Below are 19253 nucleotides of genomic sequence, written 5' to 3'. Positions count from 1 at the left end.
ATCTACATTGTAATCTTTTTCTTGAAATTGGGATTCAGTTTGTGGCCATATTTTCTTAAATTTTCGTGAATGCTTTCTATTATGTTTGTGCATTAAAGTCATCCACAGATCAGCACCTGCATAGTGGTTAAGACGAAGCAGATATGGTGGTTTAATAGAATAGCCCATTAATGGAATCATGGAACTAGGTAGTATGATAGATGGAGATGCGCTATAGAACATATTCCTCACACCGGATGACATCTGGTCACTTGGAAAAACATCTTCCTTTCTCCAGTTTCTGTTTTTTTGCATTTGAAGGTCTTGCACTTTCTCCATCTGGATGAGGTGAGCATGGTAGTGCTTCTGAATGCTTTGTAAAGATTCCACAAAATCTACCAGCAAGATTTGACCCGCCATAAACTTCTCCCCAAGAATCTAAAATGGTAGAAACATACATTTAGGTATTTTTTAATCATAAATATTTAATTGTATATAACATATGAAACGAATACCTCTGATTCTTCCTTAAGATGAGCAAGCTTTTTTTTTAAAAGCCGACAAGCTGCTTTTAGGTTCAGCTGCCCATTTAATCTGTCTGTATGATTTACATTTGGAAACATTATTATAAGAATGACTGTAAGCAATTCTGGAAGTATGCTCATTAAATATTTAATATATTTTGGAAAAATGATCACTTACCCAACTTCTTCCGTTTGTGTCTTATTGAGGTACTAAGTTGGTGTAGATGCTGATAGCTTTCTGCTAATAGCACTTTGTTGTATTTCAGATATGGCTGAAAAGATAAATTTTCCTCTGCAAGCTTGTGGTTTGAGGCACACAAAACCTCTTTCTGCCGCTGAAGCTCTTGAAACTGAATGCAAAAATGCAGAATAAAGGCATATAACATGACTGTCAGATTTTTGTCTGTTTGTCAAGTTTAAGTGTAGGAGATACAAATTAAATTTCAATTGAAAGACATTCACCAGGTTGAGATTATATATATATAATTTTTATTTAAACATTTTTTTTTTTTTCATTTAAACATTCTTTAAGCCTTAAACATTTAAAGCCTACCTTTGGGTTATTCCTGGCAGTGTGTTGCAGAGTCTCATCATCTCCCAACAGATCCCAGAGCTGCTTGTTTTTTAAATATTTGAGGCACTCTGTATGATTTTTGTGGTCCATCTAAAAAAAAGTGAATATGCTTTTACACACTAGGAGGATGCAAGCTTTCTGAAGCTCACCTTGCAAGTGTGTTAGGGTTGCACATTAACATGCTTGTTGTCTGGCAGAGTTTCAACCTTGCTATGGTTTTGGGTTTCCACACAGAGAAGCAACCACGTTTACCTGCCATTTATTTTCCATTTTAAAGGCGCAATACTATTGCGAAGTTTTGCATCTATTTCAATTTGAAGATGTTGCTTTGATAATAAGGGAGAAATTGCAGGGAAATGAGCGTGATTAGCTTTTAGTGGGATCTTGTGTTTTTAAAAATCTATTTTTTATTATCTTCAGTCAGCCAAATGTGTTTTTCAGCAGACTTACAACACTCACTATATTAACACTATATTAATACTGGCTTTTTGCCCTCAGTTCTTGTGGCCTGAGAAAGAGGAAATCATGTTGACAATGATTATTTAATTGCTGGATTAATTGCTGCCAATTTGTCAGCTACAAATTCTAAATACAATCTGTGTTATTGCAAATCAGAAATGACCAATTAGTTATTATTTATAAATAAAATATATATATATATATATATAATAACATTTTTTTATTTATTATTGAAGATTGTACTTCACACATCCTTTTTGTTGTCACTATTATACTTAATTTTCCTCTACGCACAGCAGTATTGTAATGTATATGCCCAATGCCATCAACACTAAACACATCCTCTTATTCTTTCTACAAATAAAGCAATTCACACTAATTACTAAAAGATCATTATTAGAATCATGGTTTTATAAAGATAAAAAAGGTTAAATAGTCAGTGGCATACACATTTCTATATTGTACATTTTTTAAGGGTTGTATTTGTGTTTTGTCATCTTACAGTGTAGGATGTGCATGTTCACAGCAGAGGTTACTGTAGCAACAGTTGCCATGCAACAAGGTGATCGCACTGTTGCCTAGTATCTAGTGCTGATACACATTCATTATGGTTTACATTCTTTTATGCTCAGTTATTTAATGTCCTGTGTGTCCTGTGTGCTTATTTAATAGCAGTTGTGGCTGCAATGCAATTATTTTAATGCACTTCAGTTTGCAAAATCTTTTCTATGTAGTAATTTTTTGCATTTTGTTGCAATCAGGTTAGCACCCAATTCCACAGTAAGTATTTTTTGTTGTTTTTATTACATTTAATTGATATTTTATAAAATTATTTCAATGGGCAATACTTTTCTGACATTAGAAAATGGCACATTTCTAAATAAAGATCATGCATGCCCCAACTTCACAGTTTTGGAATTTTAGAAATGACTAAAATTCCATTTCATGGCTATAAAGCCCACATCAGTGGAATGTTGCAGTGATGGTTGACCCTGTGCAAGTTTCTCACATCTCCACACATGATCTATGGAGCTTATCCAGAGAGACTCCTGAGCTCTTGTTTACATTTTTTTTTATTTGTTTGTTTGTATGTTTTTTACCTTCTCGCTGATTGCTCGGTTTGGCCAGGCAGCTAGTTCCTCAAGGTTGTTCTAAAAACTTCTTCTTTTGTTCCCTTGGGAACTTTCAATGCAGAAGAATTTTTGTCGCCTTCCCCAGATCTGTGCACTGACACAATCCAGTCGCTAAGATCTGCAATTCTCTTGGTTCTTTTTCACTGCATTTTCAGTTGTTAGGGTGTATATAGACTGATGTCTTTCTTTCCAAATCATGTATAATCAAGTTAATGTGCCTCAAGTGGCCTCCAATCAAAGTGTAGAAACAACCATATTTTAACAAAGTGAATTAAGTTCAAGTTAAAACTTTATTTGTCACATACACATACATAGAGTACGACATGCAGTGAAATGCTTTATACACCTGTCCAACATTTAAACATGAAAAAAGTACAAAATAAAGTAAATAAATAAAAAACTAAAAGTATAGACAAATATATGTATATACATGAATACTAGAAATGGATAAATGAGTATTGCAGATATTGATAGAGTACAATTTAAATTACTCTCTGTGTTTGGTTTCAAGGAGCAGAAGCGCTTCCCTGAATGTAACACCATGTGCTGTAGATGTCCTGCAGGTCAGGAAGCTTGGTGCGGATGGCACGTTCAGCTGACTGCACCACCCTCTGGAGTGCTCACCCGTCCTGCATGGTGCTGTTCCTGAACCAGGAAGTGATGCCACCTGTAAGAACGCTCTCAGTGCAATTGTGCTTAGCCCCTGAGAGTGTAGTTTAAAGTCCCTTAAGCATCTTAGATTAGACAGGGCTTTCTTCACCAGGGTGTTCTTCCAGGGCCTTCTTCACAGGGCCTTCTTCACCAGGGTGATATGTGACAGGACCAAGACAGGTCCTGTGTAATGTGAACACCTAGGTACCAGAAATTGTCCAATCTCACCACTGGGGTCCCGTTGATGTTTAGCGGTTGGTATGACCGCTCCTGCTTAATGCTGAAGTCCACTATCAACTCCTTAGTCTTGTTGAAGTTCAGGAGAAGATTGTTCTCCTGGCACCATCTATCCAAGTTTTTTATCTCCTGTAGGTAGGCCGTCTCGTCAGTCGTTGGATATCAGGCCCACCACAACAGTGTCGTCAGCAAACCTGATGATGGTGGTGGAGTTGGAATTGGCCACACAGTCATGTGTGTACAGTGAGAACAGCAGGGGGTTCAAAACACAACCCTGTGGAGCTCCAGTGCTGAGGGTGAGGGCGGATGAGGTGTGTTTGCTCACCCAGTCGGCTTGTGGTCTGCTTGTCAAAAAGTTGGCGATCCATTGACACAGCGATAGTCCCAGGACCTCCAACTTAGATGTAAGCGTGAAAGAAATGATGGTGTTGAACGCTGAACTGTAGTCCACAAACTTTCTTTCTTCCTTTAAAAAAATCTAAATATAGACACCATGTAGTGAGCTCATATCACCTCGACTAGAGTTGTGTGGATTTTACTTTTTTTGGTTGTTTAAGCCTGATACAGAGTTCACATTGCCTCTGCTCACATCTGCTCGTCATTTCCTGCTGGATCCCTTTAAAATCCACCAAATGGCAGAGGCAAAGTTTCAAAATAGCATATCCTGATTAATCAATGTTTTACAGTAAGGTCTGTATCTAGAACTAGAAAGTATTAGTTGTCATTAAATGCACCACTTAGACCATAACCTTCCAGGTTTCCAGGCACGGCCTGATCTGCAAATACAGTAGAGTCTCCAGATATGATCATTATTACTGCAGTATGTTTGTGGCTGCTCAGCTTAACCCTGGACCAACTAATATTTAGTAAAGCACCAAACTGCGGTGCGAGTATTGTGACAAATAATATATTAATTTTTAATTTAAATTAATTTAATTTGAACAGAACACTGGTGTAATATCGGAAAGGGTTAAAGAATATGTTCACATTGTTAAGAGGACATCTGGTTTATATACAGTATTTCTACATGAGAAATTATTTGAACACATGTTCAATATATAATAAAGAGTTCAGTCTTCATTATTATAAAAAAATTGGCTTTGCGAAATATTTATTATAAATATGGCCATACTTACTGTACATGGGTTTGCGTATTCTAGCCACGGTTTTTTATTTTATTTATTTATTTTTTTTGTATTCGCATGCGCACTAAACTTAGAGACAACTTATATCAGAACGCCGCCTAGTGGTTGTAACTGGTATGTATTGTATTACCATGGGAAATTTTGTTTCACATTGATAATTACATTTTACTCTTTAAGTATAAAAGAAAAAAAAAGTTTAAAATCCCAAATATTGAACCTTTAAGAAAATATTTAAATTTTAACCATCTTAATTTGAAAATGTAGGCTATCTGCAGGACAGAAATGGCCTACAATAAAACCTGTCAAATATGTTAACGAAAAATAGTCAATAAATGTGCAAGTTCAATGCATGCTCGTTCACACTTGGAAAATCATTGAGATAGACTGCAGTGCACTATTAATGATGTACTAAAGTTGTACTAAGTTCACAGAATAAACGAACAGTTATACACAAGTGTTGATAGTCTACTCAACACAGAAGAAAGTTGAGCCAGCAGAGGGAGCTGCAGCGTGTATTTTGTGACAGACTGATACACACGCGAAGACTTGTCCTATAACCTGCAAGCAAATGTGGAATTACAGTTCAACTAAAGCAACAATATTCCAATATTTCAATAATTTTAAATAATAAAAAAAATGCTATTAAAGTGGATTCTGTTTGAGCCTGTTCAATTAAATAGGGCAGCACATATCTATAGTACATATCGATCGTTTTCTTCATTCAAAAAGACTCCACATTAAAAAGAACGTGCAGCCTCCTGCTTTCTGAATGAATGAGTAAAAACACAGGCCTAGTCATAAACACACCCACACACACAAAGAAAGAAAAAAGCAAGGCTTGAATTGTCCCATTGCAGAACAGTGAAAATCGTTTTTTCTTCACATGTCCCAGCTCGTTAGGAATCTGGGGTCAGAGAACAGGGTCAGTCATGGGGTGATACACCCCAGGAGCAAGAGGGTTAGAAGCTTTGTTTAAGTGGCAGCTTGGCTGACCCCCTGACTGTGATGACCAATGAGACAACACTACACAAGCCAAGTGAAGTGTGAGGCCCAGATTGGCCTAACCAGTGTACCACTATGCCTGCATTTTTTGTAGGTCCCTCTTGTGCCACCAAAACAGCTCCGATCTTGTCAAATCCTGCTCAAAACCTCCACAAGGTATGCTGTGCCCCAAGATATTAGTGCTTAAAGTGCAAAATGTAGTCTCCCTGGATCTGACTTGTTCGTCTATTACAGCCAATAAAATCTAGATCTGACTAAGATCTGTGGAATGAAAACTATCCTTCTGAAAGAGGCCACAGCTATTAGGAAATTTCGACGCTATGAAGGGGCGTACTTGGTTTGCCATGGGGTGTACATGGTTTATTTGGGTATGTTATGTCAAATAAACATCCACATTAATACCAGGACCTAAGATTTCAAAGCAAACCATTCCCAGAGCATCCCAGCTTCCCTTCTTCCCATGGAACCTCCTGGGTTCATCTTTTTCTGAGGTAAGTAATGCAAATGCACCTAGTCATCCAAATGATGTCAGAAAATATGATTTGTCTTCCATTGCTCCAGGATTTAGGTCTGAATCTGTTTTTTCAGCAATGGACAGGCAGTGACGCCCCATATGCAGCAAACTACAAAACCCCGTTTCTATCATAGCCAGCTTCAACTTTTTCATTGATTTACTTGCATTACACTACATTTTATAAAATCTGTTTAAATACAGTAAGTGACATACTGACTCTGTGCCTTGTATTTCTTGATTATATTTATAAATACTATGATAATGAGGACGAAGAGAAGAGTGGCCCTGGATTTTAATGTTCTCGCTCTTGTTTTATTAGCCAGCAGGTTGTTCTGGGTTTCTACATGTGTCAATGGGGAATGCTTCTCCAGCTCTGGCAACAGGCTATCCATTGGCTGACCTGAAAGCTCAGATGGTCAGCTATTGGCTGGCAGTACAGGCTAATTTAAAGAGAGAGATTATTTCCTGCACAGCTGGTTGTGTTCCTGCAGGAGGCTGCAACTCAGTACTCTACACTTTCTTCTTCTTCTTCCTTTGATTTGAGATAATGAATAGCTTGTGTTGATTTGTGCAAGAGAATTTCATTTTCTGGCTACAGTGAATAATGTTGTGTTGTGAATTGTTATATTAATGACAAGCACATTGATTAGTGCAAATGGAGGCAGTAATCAGCACATATACATATTAAGTATTGCACTTCATCTGCTAATGTGTATCACCTATGCTAACTAGGTGATCGTATCTGTTGAGTCTTACATATAAGATGAAAATCCCATATTGTCTGACTGTTTAGTCTGCAGCACTGTCAGAGTCTAATAAATGATCAGTGATAAACCAGCTAAGATTGAGGGTATTATTTCTTGGTTCCAGTGGAAAACCAGTGTTAATGGGGTACAAAAAAGGCACAGGCATTGATATTGATAAAGCTAGATGATCACTCTCTCATTATTAATTTCTAGTACCCTTGCTTTACCGTTTTAAATATCTACTTTTAAATGAAAATGGGTGCTACATTTACTTACTGTTACATGTGATTGTCTATATGCAGTTTTGTCATTCATTTTTTAAGTCTCCTTAAATAAGGTTTCCAGCATCTTTTATTTTAACACAAAAATGACACTGACAGCTTTTATTCAGAGAAAAGTCCCTCACTTCACATGACCAACATAGAGGCAATGCATCTAATGACCACTTTATTTATTTATGTTTTTTCATGTCTCATAATTTTGGCTCTTGTGCAACTGCTACATAATTATTCACATTCAAGATAAGTGTCACCCAGGAGACAGCTAAAAGTTAAAAAAGAAAAGAAAAATAAATATATGAATGAAAAAATAAAATGAATACTGCCAAATACAATTTATGGTCCATGTTCTGATTGTGTCACAGAAACATTGATTCTGATACTCCACTGTAGCTCAAACCATACATGTTGCATTGTGCATAACATGACAAAAAGCACTCATATATCGCTGAGAGAGGAAACATTGTTAAACAATGGCATGATATAGTTTCCGGAGGAAAAACACGTGCACAGTTAAGTGATCAGTAGTGTTTTTCGAACTTCATTCTAGCTAAAGAAATAAAATGTAGTTCATGTCACAACAGCAACGCCTATAACAGATCAATTTATTCATAACAATCACAATTTTTAAATTAGCAAATCAAAAAAAAAGATAAATAAGAAGTAATCAATATGAAGCATGTTTTACTTCTCAATCATAGGAATACATAACATCCAAGATATAAGTTAATAAAGTCAAGCTATTTTATAAATACATCACCAGCATGCACAATATTGAATTATTGATATCATCATGTTACACTGACAAAACAGTATAGTGCAAAAATAAATTAACACAGAAGTAAACCACAAACTTTGAAGCTGCAATATTTTTCTTATTTTCTTTTTTTAAAGTTTCTGCCTCTATTCACGTGTGACCGTTCCAAAATAGCCTATGGTTCCAGTAATGTCAGAATATGATGGCCATAATATTTTGTTCTGGTGCTGTATATTTGATTATTTTGTAAGTCAAAACATTAGAATAATAAATATAATATGCCATGTTTATATTACTGCAGCTGCTAAACACAAATTTGCCTTTTATGTTAATCTTTTTGCGACTAATACTGGAACCACTTTAAGGATATTTTGCAGACATTAAATTCAGGGTTTTTGTATGGGTTTTTTTGTTAGTTTTTAAGCTCACCCTCTTTTTTCAAATGCTTTTCTACTACCCAGAAACATAAATGTGCAGCATCTCTTTATCACTTTAGAACTACATCAGTCCATATGCCAGTGCGTGGCTGCAATTCCAATCCAACGACGACCCTTTCCTGACTGATTGACTGACATTTTCAGTGGTTTGGCATACGTCATAGAGAACCGAGACAAAGGAGGCTCATTCAGCTATTATAGATTACTGTTTATCCTCAAACTAAGACCTCAGCCCCCACCCCTTTTTAACTGCCCTCAATATTTTTTTTTCTTTTTGAATTCATGGAAAAATAAAGAACTGCCACTGCAGAGGAAACCATGGCGAAAGCTGCTTGCCAAAGTCCACCAGCCGTATTTCTTAAATCATTTTTCTGCACAGAGAAAGATCTACCACTTAGTTGTTGCCCTCGCCGCCCTCGTCATCCTGCTGATCGCTCGTCCACAGTGTCAAGTTGTCTCGCAGCAGCTGCATGATGAGCGTGGAGTCTTTGTAGGAGTCCTCGTTGAGGGTGTCGAGCTCAGCTATGGCATCATCAAATGCTGTCTTGGCCAGGTGACATGCCTGCTCCGGTGCATTCTGGATCTCATAGTAGAAAACAGAGTAGTTGAGTGCCAGGCCTAAGCGGATGGGGTGTGTGGGCTGCATGTGTTCCTTGCTGATCTCGTGCGCCTCATTGTATGCCTTTTCGGAAGACTCGACCACTGTGGATCGCTTTTCGCCTGTAGCCACCTCTGCCAGGTAGCGGTAGTAGTCACCCTTCATCTTTAGGTAGAATACCTTGCTTTCATGCTGTGCCTCGCTGCAGTTCTTAATCAAATAGTTATCAAGCAAGCCGAGCACATCTTGGCACACGGCCTCGAGCTCCTTCTCAATCTTCTCACGATAAGCTCGCACCATCTCAATCTTCTTTTCATTGCCATCAGCCGAGGTCTTCTGCTCAATGCTAGAGATCACTCTCCAGGAGGAGCGGCGGGCTCCAACCACATTCTTATACGCCACTGAAAGGAGGTTTCGCTCCTCATTAGACAAAGCCTCGTTGAGCTCTGTTACCTACAACACAACAAGAAAATGCCAGGTTTGAATGAAATAATCAGGGAAATGCTAATACCCACATCAATTCTTCTTGTTCAGTCTTTGCTACAGTCTCTTATAACTATACTTTCACTCTGCATGTGTTTAATTTCATGTTGCTGCATTAATGCAAAATTCTGCATTAAGCCAAATACATCAATTGCTTTTTAAATATATTTAGATTTTTAGCCTATCACCATTACCTGGTATTCATTCATCATGTTGGTAAAGACCAGCAGCATGGGAATGGGAATATGGAAATTAAATATGCTTGGATCTAAAAGCACGGTTATACTTTCAACCAATTCTGCATTTCAGAACAGTCACTTATCAAACCAAAGCGATTAAACTGTCTGCCCACCTCCACTTTGTTTGGTCATTGGGGGCTATGACGGTGTCTCATACCCCCTCAAACAATCCGTAATCAAGTATTGTAACGATGTTTCTATCGATTAATCGGATAAGATGTACTTTTTTGGTTATTTAAGAGCAATACTAATTGAGGGAGAAAATAAAACTGGTCTCTTAAAATGTAAATTAAAAAGTAATTTGTTTTTCTTTTTAGAAAAATTTACATTTTTATTGCTTAAATTGCACACAAGAATATTGGTGAAAACTGAACCCGTTTAGTGCATTTAATAGCCATATTACATCAAAATACAAATACAGTGCGTTCAAAAAGTCCCTCCACAGTGCAGTACGTTATGGGAAACTATTCATTTAATGAATCTCATAATTATTCTCACTCATTTATGTATTAAATCTCACAGTATCGCGATGTGGTTTTCTTGTCTCCGGAAAAGCTGCTTAAAATTTTCCATGAAATAAATCCATGTTTTTATCGCCAGCTTTAAAAACATGCTCCACTCTCTTCTCTACACGGCCACTTCCGAGGGACTTTCTGAATGCACTGTATAAATATATAAAAATATAACTTTAAAAACAGTAACCGCACTGCACGGTGTTTTCTTTACGCTTTAGTTTAAAATAATCCCACAATTTGGAAACTTTCTGGCCTTTTCTTTGGCCTGAATCTTCTCCTCACTCCTCTTTTTTTTCTCCATTTCTTAATTTTTCATTCTGCAGTGGCTTCGGTATTTACTTGTCCAGAGGGCTCCAGAGTTAAGCAGGTGGTACGTCAGTAATAATGGCCCGTGGGAAACACAGTGCTCTGTGTTTAGTTAAATGGACTAAACTATTATAAAAATTAATTCGGCTCTAAGAATTTTCGTAACCAAATTACTCGAGGTATCCGAGAAATCGTTACAGCCCTAATGTAGATTTAAAACTCTTAGTAAATAAACATTTTCTATGTTTCACCTACATGCTTTTAAATTATGATTTATTACAAAAAATGTATTGAGTTGTTTATCTCAATTAAGTCATTTAATTATTTTATTTTATAGCCATTAGTTTTAAATTGTAATATAAGACAAAATGCAGAAGTTCTGAAAATATTCAGATTCACTTGAGTGTTAAAAAATGTAAATAAATGTCTATTTATTCCCAAGATGAGCTAAGATGAAGCCATAGTAAAATTGCCAATAGAAAAAAAATCACATATCCCTCCTAATTGTTTGATGGATGCACCCATTCTTCTTTCTCGTAACTTTTTAAAACATTATATTAAACCTGTAAACCTTGAGTTATATAAAATGCTGATGAAATATATATTTTAAAAAACATTTATTTAAAATTCTCTAATAATGAAATATTACTTTTCTTTACAAGTCAGAACTTTCTCTAGCTAGATTTTCTATGATATTCACTGCAGTTGCTCTTAGTGCAAATGCTTTTTTTTTTTTAATATTTGCTCTGAGAATGTTAGAAAAGCCACTTGTTTAATCTGCATTGAGATCTTTACAGTAGTACTAATGTCCAATGCAGTTCCAAATATACCATTATTAGGACATTTAATATTAACTGGGTTGATCATTTTTATTTGGTGTTCAGGAAAATCCTGTTATTTTGGAAAACATAACATTTGTATCTGATGAGAGCTCCTTGCATGTAAACTAAGGAGCTGTTATCGGATACAAATTTTTATTCAGTTTGATTACTGCAAACATTTACAAACAGCTTTACTAAAAATGTATAACTGTCAACAATTATTAATTTAATGTGAGGCAGATAGCACCAAGCCATAAAGCCTTGGTTGCATAACAGTTATAATCACACTGGGCTCCCTGAATGTGACTGCACAGGCTAAAAGATGAGCAAGAGCTAATGCCGTTTCCAGTTTCCATGGCAATCATCTCCTTTTGTACAACTGAGAATCTCTAGCTGCTGCTCTGTAAAGCTGCAGAAAACTACTACATGAGGAGCTAAACTGATGAGTGACATGCTGGTGTGTGTGTGTGTGTGTGTGTGTGTGTGTGTGTGTGTGTGTGTGTGTGTGTGTGTGTGTGTGTGTGTGTGTGAGAGAGAGAGAGAGAGAGAGAGAGAGAGAGAGAGAGAGAGAGAGAGAGAGAGACAGACAGACAGACAGACAGACAGACAGACAGACAGACAGACAGACAGACAGACAAAATGTTCTCATGAAAAGTCCAGCACAGCTGCACTGTAAGTTAAGATGACTAGTACATGATGGGTCACCTGTTGCACTGGCCTTTTCCCTGACCTTTCTCTAAACCCTGCACTATATTCTATTTCCAATACTGATTTTGAACTGGCTACTCTGTTTTTTGGTCCATGTTATGTTTATATAGTCATATGCATAAATCTCCAAAAATCAATTTAAATGAGAACCGCAAATTTCTAATAGCATGTACTGAAGCATGAAGTTGCATGAAGCATGAATCATACAAGCTTCTTCACCCAATGCAGGTCAATCAATGGATGATTGTTGTGATTGTCTCTTAAGAAAAAGGCATTGTGCTAATGCAAAAACAGTAAGCAATTTGCAAGTGACTAAAAGGGTTTTTAGTTTTGGGCCTGATGCCATTTTACAGTTAAGCTTTTTAGATGCCCCTCAATAAGCACCCAAGTAGGGCTGAAATGATTCCTTGAGTAACTCGATTAATTACAATACAAAAATGCATCAAGGCAAATTATTTGCCTCAATGCTTCGTTTAGTCCATTTAACTACACACAGAGTATTGTTTTCCCAATAGACCATTATTACTGACACACCACCTACTTAATGCTGGAGTGCTCTGGACAGGTAAGACAGAAGAAGCTGCAGGGGCAGCGAGGGGTGAGGAGAAGATTCGGGCCAAAGAAAACTCCAAATCCAAATTATTAAAACAATTGGTTCTATCCAATGTGCACAAACCACTAACTAAAAGTAATAATGAAAATTGCAGACATAGCTTAAATAATGAAAGAAAAAGCAATACAAATTACACAACTAAAATCCACCCTCTAGCCTATGCAATGATGCAGCATTCAGCAGCACAACTGCATCTGAACTGAGCTTGTTGTAATAAGACACAGAAATATATGTATTGTGCATCGCTGAGAATCACAGAACACAAACTGACTTCTGCACAATTTTAATAATTAGAATGATTAATCAGATAACAGACTAGTTATGCCCAACCCTATTACAATTTTGTAAAGTATAATCAATCAATCAGTCAATCGATCAGGCAATCAACAAATACGATTGTTCTTAAACAATCAGTCATGTGTTGATGCTTTAAGTGCATCTACTATAGTGAATATAGTAAAACAAATAAGCATAATACACAAAACTTCCATGGAATGTATCCATGGAGGTTTTGTACAATATTTACTATGATTGGAGGTCAAAACCACTTTATATATCTTATGGAATGATGTTGATTTTGGCGTGTGATTAGGGAGAGTTTTTTGTTCATTTAGCCAAAAGGGCATTGTTAGTGGATTAGTAGATTAAATTTTGTAATCCTAGTTCAAGTGAAGGAAAAAATGTAATACTACATCATATTCAATATGCATGCCTCCAACCTCCAAATGCCTGGAAAAGCATGTGTCCTAATGCATTTGTCCATATAATGTATGTCTAACATTTTGGACAGTGACTCAACATCCACCATCATAAATTCATCTTCACTTCATTTTTGATTTTACCTTTTAACAGGCCGATTCCCTATTTTGTTTTTCCCAAATCCTTTTTGGGACTTTTAACATATATCTAGAGAGTGATATACAGGCCTTGTACACCCCACACTGTGCACTACATATAGCGCATGTCATGAGATATTTAACCATAATCTTGACATAAGTATCAGTTTTATGCATTTGAACAAAACTACCCTTAAAATAACTTACATTATAAAAACAAACATATTTTAAAAAGTTATGTTTACAAAGCCTCCATTGTCTGACATCAAGAGGTCTGTCATTTTAAAACCAAACTACAAATGTTTTTCTACCTTTTCCAATATATTTTTAAATACTTTATGGCATATGTCCGGTGTTCCCAGACTATCATTAACACAAGATTAAGAGACTTTCAATGATCTTTTAAAGCACTATTTATTTTATATTAAGCACCTATCAAATTTATACCTCATCATATATAGCGTCATGAAAGACCACATACAGTACTTAACATTTCACTAACACATAACATTTACATGTTACAAAATTTCAGAGTAATAATAATGTTTTGAATTTGTAGGTTTCATAAATGTAGACCATTTTGAGCAGTTGTGTTCAAATTAATTTAATTAAATACACATGATACACATGCTTTCCTCCTGTAAAAAATAGTAATAAAGACATAAACTTGGCTTGACTTTAATGCATCAAAAGCAGTGGTATTATAAAAACAAATTCAGTATGCATTATATACAAGCATGCAGAATATAAACTCAAAGCGTGCATTACGTTCAGATTTTAGGCTTTTCTGCTTGACTGTATATAATATGCTTTATTAATATGTTGTTCATTCTTATTCTTAATATTAGGAACATTCCTTTCAGAGACAGCAAGTCTCACAGCTCAAATGTCCAACCCCTACCCAGTACAAAATCAAGGGGAAATACCACAAAGAAAACACTCACAATAGACTAAAAATCCACGAAACAAATATTCTAGTAGTAAGGAGGACATGATAATTATCGCTATAAGTTTAGATATCTGGTAGGCATTTCATTGTTTCCATTTAGACTTTTAAACATTTACTGACAAGATTAAAGCAGCCATTAGTCCTGTAAATTGCAACTCTGTACTGCTTGACCTACATCTTGACACTTGTCACAGTGTGAACAAATTCATTTGGTTAAATATAAAATGACCACAGCAGTAATTCACAATTTAAACCAGTTTCCCAAAATACTGCTACAATAGACGACAGAATGTCTGGGCAGATCATGTTTTAATTAGTGATACTGTTGTTATTTCAATTTAAATATATTTGATTACAATTTTAAGTGATTTACTTAAAAAAAAAAAAAAGATTTACATTTGATCTTTATTCAGCATATGCATGCTAATTATGGCTAATAATGCTTATGGCTGTGTGCAGCATGTTTCTTTGTGATTTGAGCCACAGGGCTGGACATGGTTAAACACGTATGCTTACTAGAAATTAATCAATCAGAATTGAATTTAAAAGAATGACAAAATAAATTCAGTGATATTGATAGACAACAAAAGCAAATATTATTGATCACTAGCTGAACACAGTGCAGATGTACTGTGTCTTAAACATACAACAATATTTGCTTTGTAATCAAAGCTTTTATTTATAATCATGGAGACACGCTAAATGAAAACATTTAAGAAAGCAGAACAAACACACCATGACTAAAAAACATGATGTCAACTGTAAGGTAGAGGTGGGGAGGGCCCCTGCGCTGGGTGTCTGTCAGTGACGCCTCCTCAGTGTGTGTGTGTGTGTGTGTGTGTGTGTGTGTGTGTGTGTGTGTGTGTGTGTGTGTCTGTGTGTGTGTACACCATGAAAAGATTCAATTGAAAATCTGTGCCTTTGCCTTTTATTTTGACTGAACAAAACCGGCACAAGACCCTGAGAGATGTGGATCAAATCATCTGTATTCTTCTAAAAAGCCCTGAATTGAGAATATGGTTTAATGAAATTAAAAGTGTTTAATCCTGCTGCTGGTTATAATTAATAAAGTTGTGTACAGATTATAAAATATGTTATTTATAGAATAGAATGAGAAAGATATAAGAATTTACTGATCATATACTGATCGAATAATCAGCAGAGCTAAAATGAGAGCAAGTAAGGGCATGAATGAAGAGACAGCGATGCTGGGCCCCACTGCAATATGACAGCGATGGAAGCTTCGAGAAGGATTTCTACTGCCTCTGATGGTGATTAAGAGGGGAAATGCACATTTTTGGAAAAATAAAACACACACACACACACACACACACACACACAAACCTTAGTGAGGATTGTTGGTATGACCACATCAATTTAGTCCTGATATTACAAATGAAAGAAAAGTGTTACATATATGTATCTTTTCTCTTCTTGTCCAGATGTGGAGATTTTCTAACTTTAAGACAGTAATGAATGAATGACTGATTGGATGATTGAATGAATGAGCTGTGGTCAGGTGACACACACAGTAAACCTGTTTTATACGAAGAAACATATTGTACTTTTTTGAGTTGGGGCATATTGGGTGAGATCTTGGGTAGCAGTGTTCCTTCATTCATTTGACTGTAAGCTAGAAGACAGAAGGCACCGCCCAAGCAGCAGATATAATACAGCCTGTTATAATACAGCCTACACCCTGCCATTTTCACTGCTCACATAACAAGATGAAAACATGTATATGGTAATTAAATGCATTATCTTATAGCCTGGATCTAAACGGCTGTGATTTCTGTCCATTCTGTATCACATTGTAAGTAGATGTCCTTACAGCTTTTCTAGGCGACATAGACATTTCTGTTAAACTAAAAGAAAAGCAAAGACAGAAAGGAAGGACAGAAATGGCCGATTTAATCGGAATCAGAAATCAGACTTACCGATTTCATGGCTGCTGCCATATCGTCGTATCTCTCCGCCTGTTCAGCTAGTCGAGCTTTTTGAACCAGCTGTTCACGGTCAACCATGTTTAATGTTTCGGTTTGTTTATTTTACGATATAAATGGAATATTAAATGTGCTTTTTGGGTCTCTTTTCTCTCGTCTCTGTAATTGGGTAAAGAAGCACCGCTCTGCAGCTGTTCCTCTCCGTCTGCGCTCGTGCCGACGGGGGCCCCTTTAGCCCCTCCCTTCTCCTCTCACCACACACACACACACACACACACACACACACACACCCCTCCACCCGGGTGGTTCTGCCATCTCGCGCGCTCTGCGGCTTTACGTCAGCGTCTAAACCTGGCGCGCGCTTCGCGCGTGATGTAACACTCCTTAAATGGGGGCCAAAGAGCAATTAAACCAATGCGCGTTTTAACAAATCAGAGCTCTTTATAACCCTTCATATAATCTGCTTCTATCCATGAGATTCCCGTTAGTGATGTGAAGATCTGATCATTTTAGTGACTTGGTTCTTTGAATCTGGTTCATCAATATGAACGAATCTTTTGTGAGTCATTTAGTCCATTTGGTTCCTTTAAACAGAAATAATATAAAATGTTATATTTCCAAAAAAGCAGATCCCCTGACACGTCTACGTACAAGAACTTTGACAATAGTTGCAATAATGAAAATATGACAATGCAGCTAAGGACAAATTGTGATCAACAGAATGAGCAGCTCACCTCTCATATCTTCTGGTCCATGTCAATAGTAATTTTGTCACGTGTCTCCCATACCTATTGTAACAATAATGTCAAGATTCAGACCAAAAGAAAAGTATAAATTGCACTGTGTATGGGAATCACGTGATAAAATAACAGATTACTTGGACCGGGGGATTGATGAGATGAACTACTCAATTCTGTTCCTGTGTAAAGCACTGAATAACGTATATAGGAGTCATGTGATAAAACAACGAATGTACTGGAATAGTCGAGAGGTGAACTACTCAATTCTGTTTCCTGTACAGATTTTGCAATCCATTCTACTCCAGTTGGAAATGAACAATCACTTTAAGACTACTCTATTCATTCTTCTAAATCACATTAAAGATTTGTTCAAAATGAACGAATCGTTCACGAACGACCCATCACTAATTCCACTTAAAACCAAGAACCATGAAGATGGACCTGGACTGTAATTAATGTAAAGAATCTTCTACTATGGTTTAGGACTCAAAACGCCATGAACAGTTTAACACTTCAGTCTCCATCATTGAACAGATGATAACCTCAGCAATGATATAATGTTATAATGAATGGACTTTTGGTGCCACCCAGATAAGGATGGGATCCCTTTTGAGTATGGTTCCACTCAAGGTTTCTTCCTCAAACCATCTCAGTTATTTCTTGCCACTGTCACAACTGGCTTGCTCATTAGGGATAAACTAAGAAAATAACTTATACATTTAATAACATTTATAATTGTAATGTATTTATCTCTGTAAAGCTGCTTTGGGACAATGTCCATTGCATACAAATAAAATTTATTTTAATTCAATTATAATATGTATTAGATTTGTACACATTATACATTATTACATTGTTACATTATACATTATTACATTATTTGAATATACATACATTATAATATGTACATACTAGATGTTTTATGTGTTCTGTTGTAGATCATCTCTCTCAAGGTTGGACCTGTCTGAGATGCTTTTCTGCTCATCATGGGTTTAAACCATGTGTATTTGTGTTAATATATTGTCAGTTTGTGCTATTCTGGCCTCTTAAATTTGACAAAAAACTTTAAATCTAATTTCACGTAACGACGTGTTTTGCACAAGTCTGTGTAAATAATGCTTTGTGTAAAAATACTAGATGATCTACAGTTTCTGCAAAACTCAATGTCAAGGCTCAGGATTTTGTACATGCTGTAATGCTTTTCTGCTCTCTGCAGCTGTACAGAATGATTATAAATGGTATTAAATTCATCATGTCAACATGCACTAATCTGGCTATTTTTCACTTTTGCACTGGTTTATCAATAACAGAAGACTTCATCAGTGAACAGCTGATAACATCTAAAGTGATAACATCTAATGTGGACGATTTAAGAATGATTTCAATGATGGATGCTTATATCCAGAACTGTTCATGCAAACCGCAGTCCTAAGTCATTGTAGCAGACTGTTGATACAGTTGGTACAGTGCAAATTCATCCTAATAGTTCTTAAGTTGCTCAGTAACTTCATGGATCTTTAGGTTGTTTAAGTGGAACCATCCCCAGCTGCACAGAGTGGTCTCCAATTGAAGAAAACTCCATCAAGAGGTAGGGCATTGGGATGAATCAGGCATAAGAGAAGAAAAGGACAGGAACACTGATCACACCTTATTTTGATGATATCTAAGAGAATTGTTTAAAAAAAATGCTTATGGACCTTCCCTTATAGAAAATAATATATATTTTTGGGCAAAAGACTAAAATTTGGTCAACAACATTAACAGTGTCTGCCATGAACCATGAATAGTTGAGTCTCTTATTCATTTACATTTGCGGTATTTGGCAGACGCCCTTATCCAGAGCGACTTACAACTGAGCAGGAGAGTTTTAGGGCTTTTGCTTAAGGGCCCAGCAGTGGCAGCTTGGTGGTGGTGGGATTTGAACCTGTGATCTTCTGAGCCAAAGCCCAATGCCTTAACCACTGAGCTACCACCTCCCATTCTTCCCTGTTTTTATTATTTTCTTACTAAGTGATTGATTTTGCACTGGTTATTTTTCAGTATTTTGGGATTGTGATTAAGTTACT

The 19253-nt window shown here is 36.4% G+C and overlaps 1 protein-coding gene across 1 annotated transcript; it reads right to left on the bottom strand.

Moving 5' to 3' along the window:
• Positions 1-7398: 7398 nt before the first annotated feature.
• Positions 7399-16949, bottom strand: ywhag2 (3-monooxygenase/tryptophan 5-monooxygenase activation protein, gamma polypeptide 2). The gene is made up of 2 exons (XM_083548955.1): positions 16442-16949; positions 7399-9487 (listed from the first exon to the last, which is right to left on the bottom strand). Exons 1-2 carry the CDS (start codon positions 16526-16528, stop codon positions 8831-8833), a joined length of 744 nt encoding a protein of 247 aa, XP_083405081.1. The 5' UTR covers positions 16529-16949; the 3' UTR covers positions 7399-8830.
• Positions 16950-19253: the final 2304 nt, after the last annotated feature.

This window comes from Silurus aristotelis (assembly GCF_946808225.1).
Source record: "Silurus aristotelis genome assembly, chromosome: 8".
NCBI classification, from domain to species: Eukaryota; Metazoa; Chordata; class Actinopteri; order Siluriformes; family Siluridae; genus Silurus; species Silurus aristotelis.
Note: the sequence above shows the minus strand (reverse complement) of the source record. Positions and strands in the feature narration are given on the sequence as shown.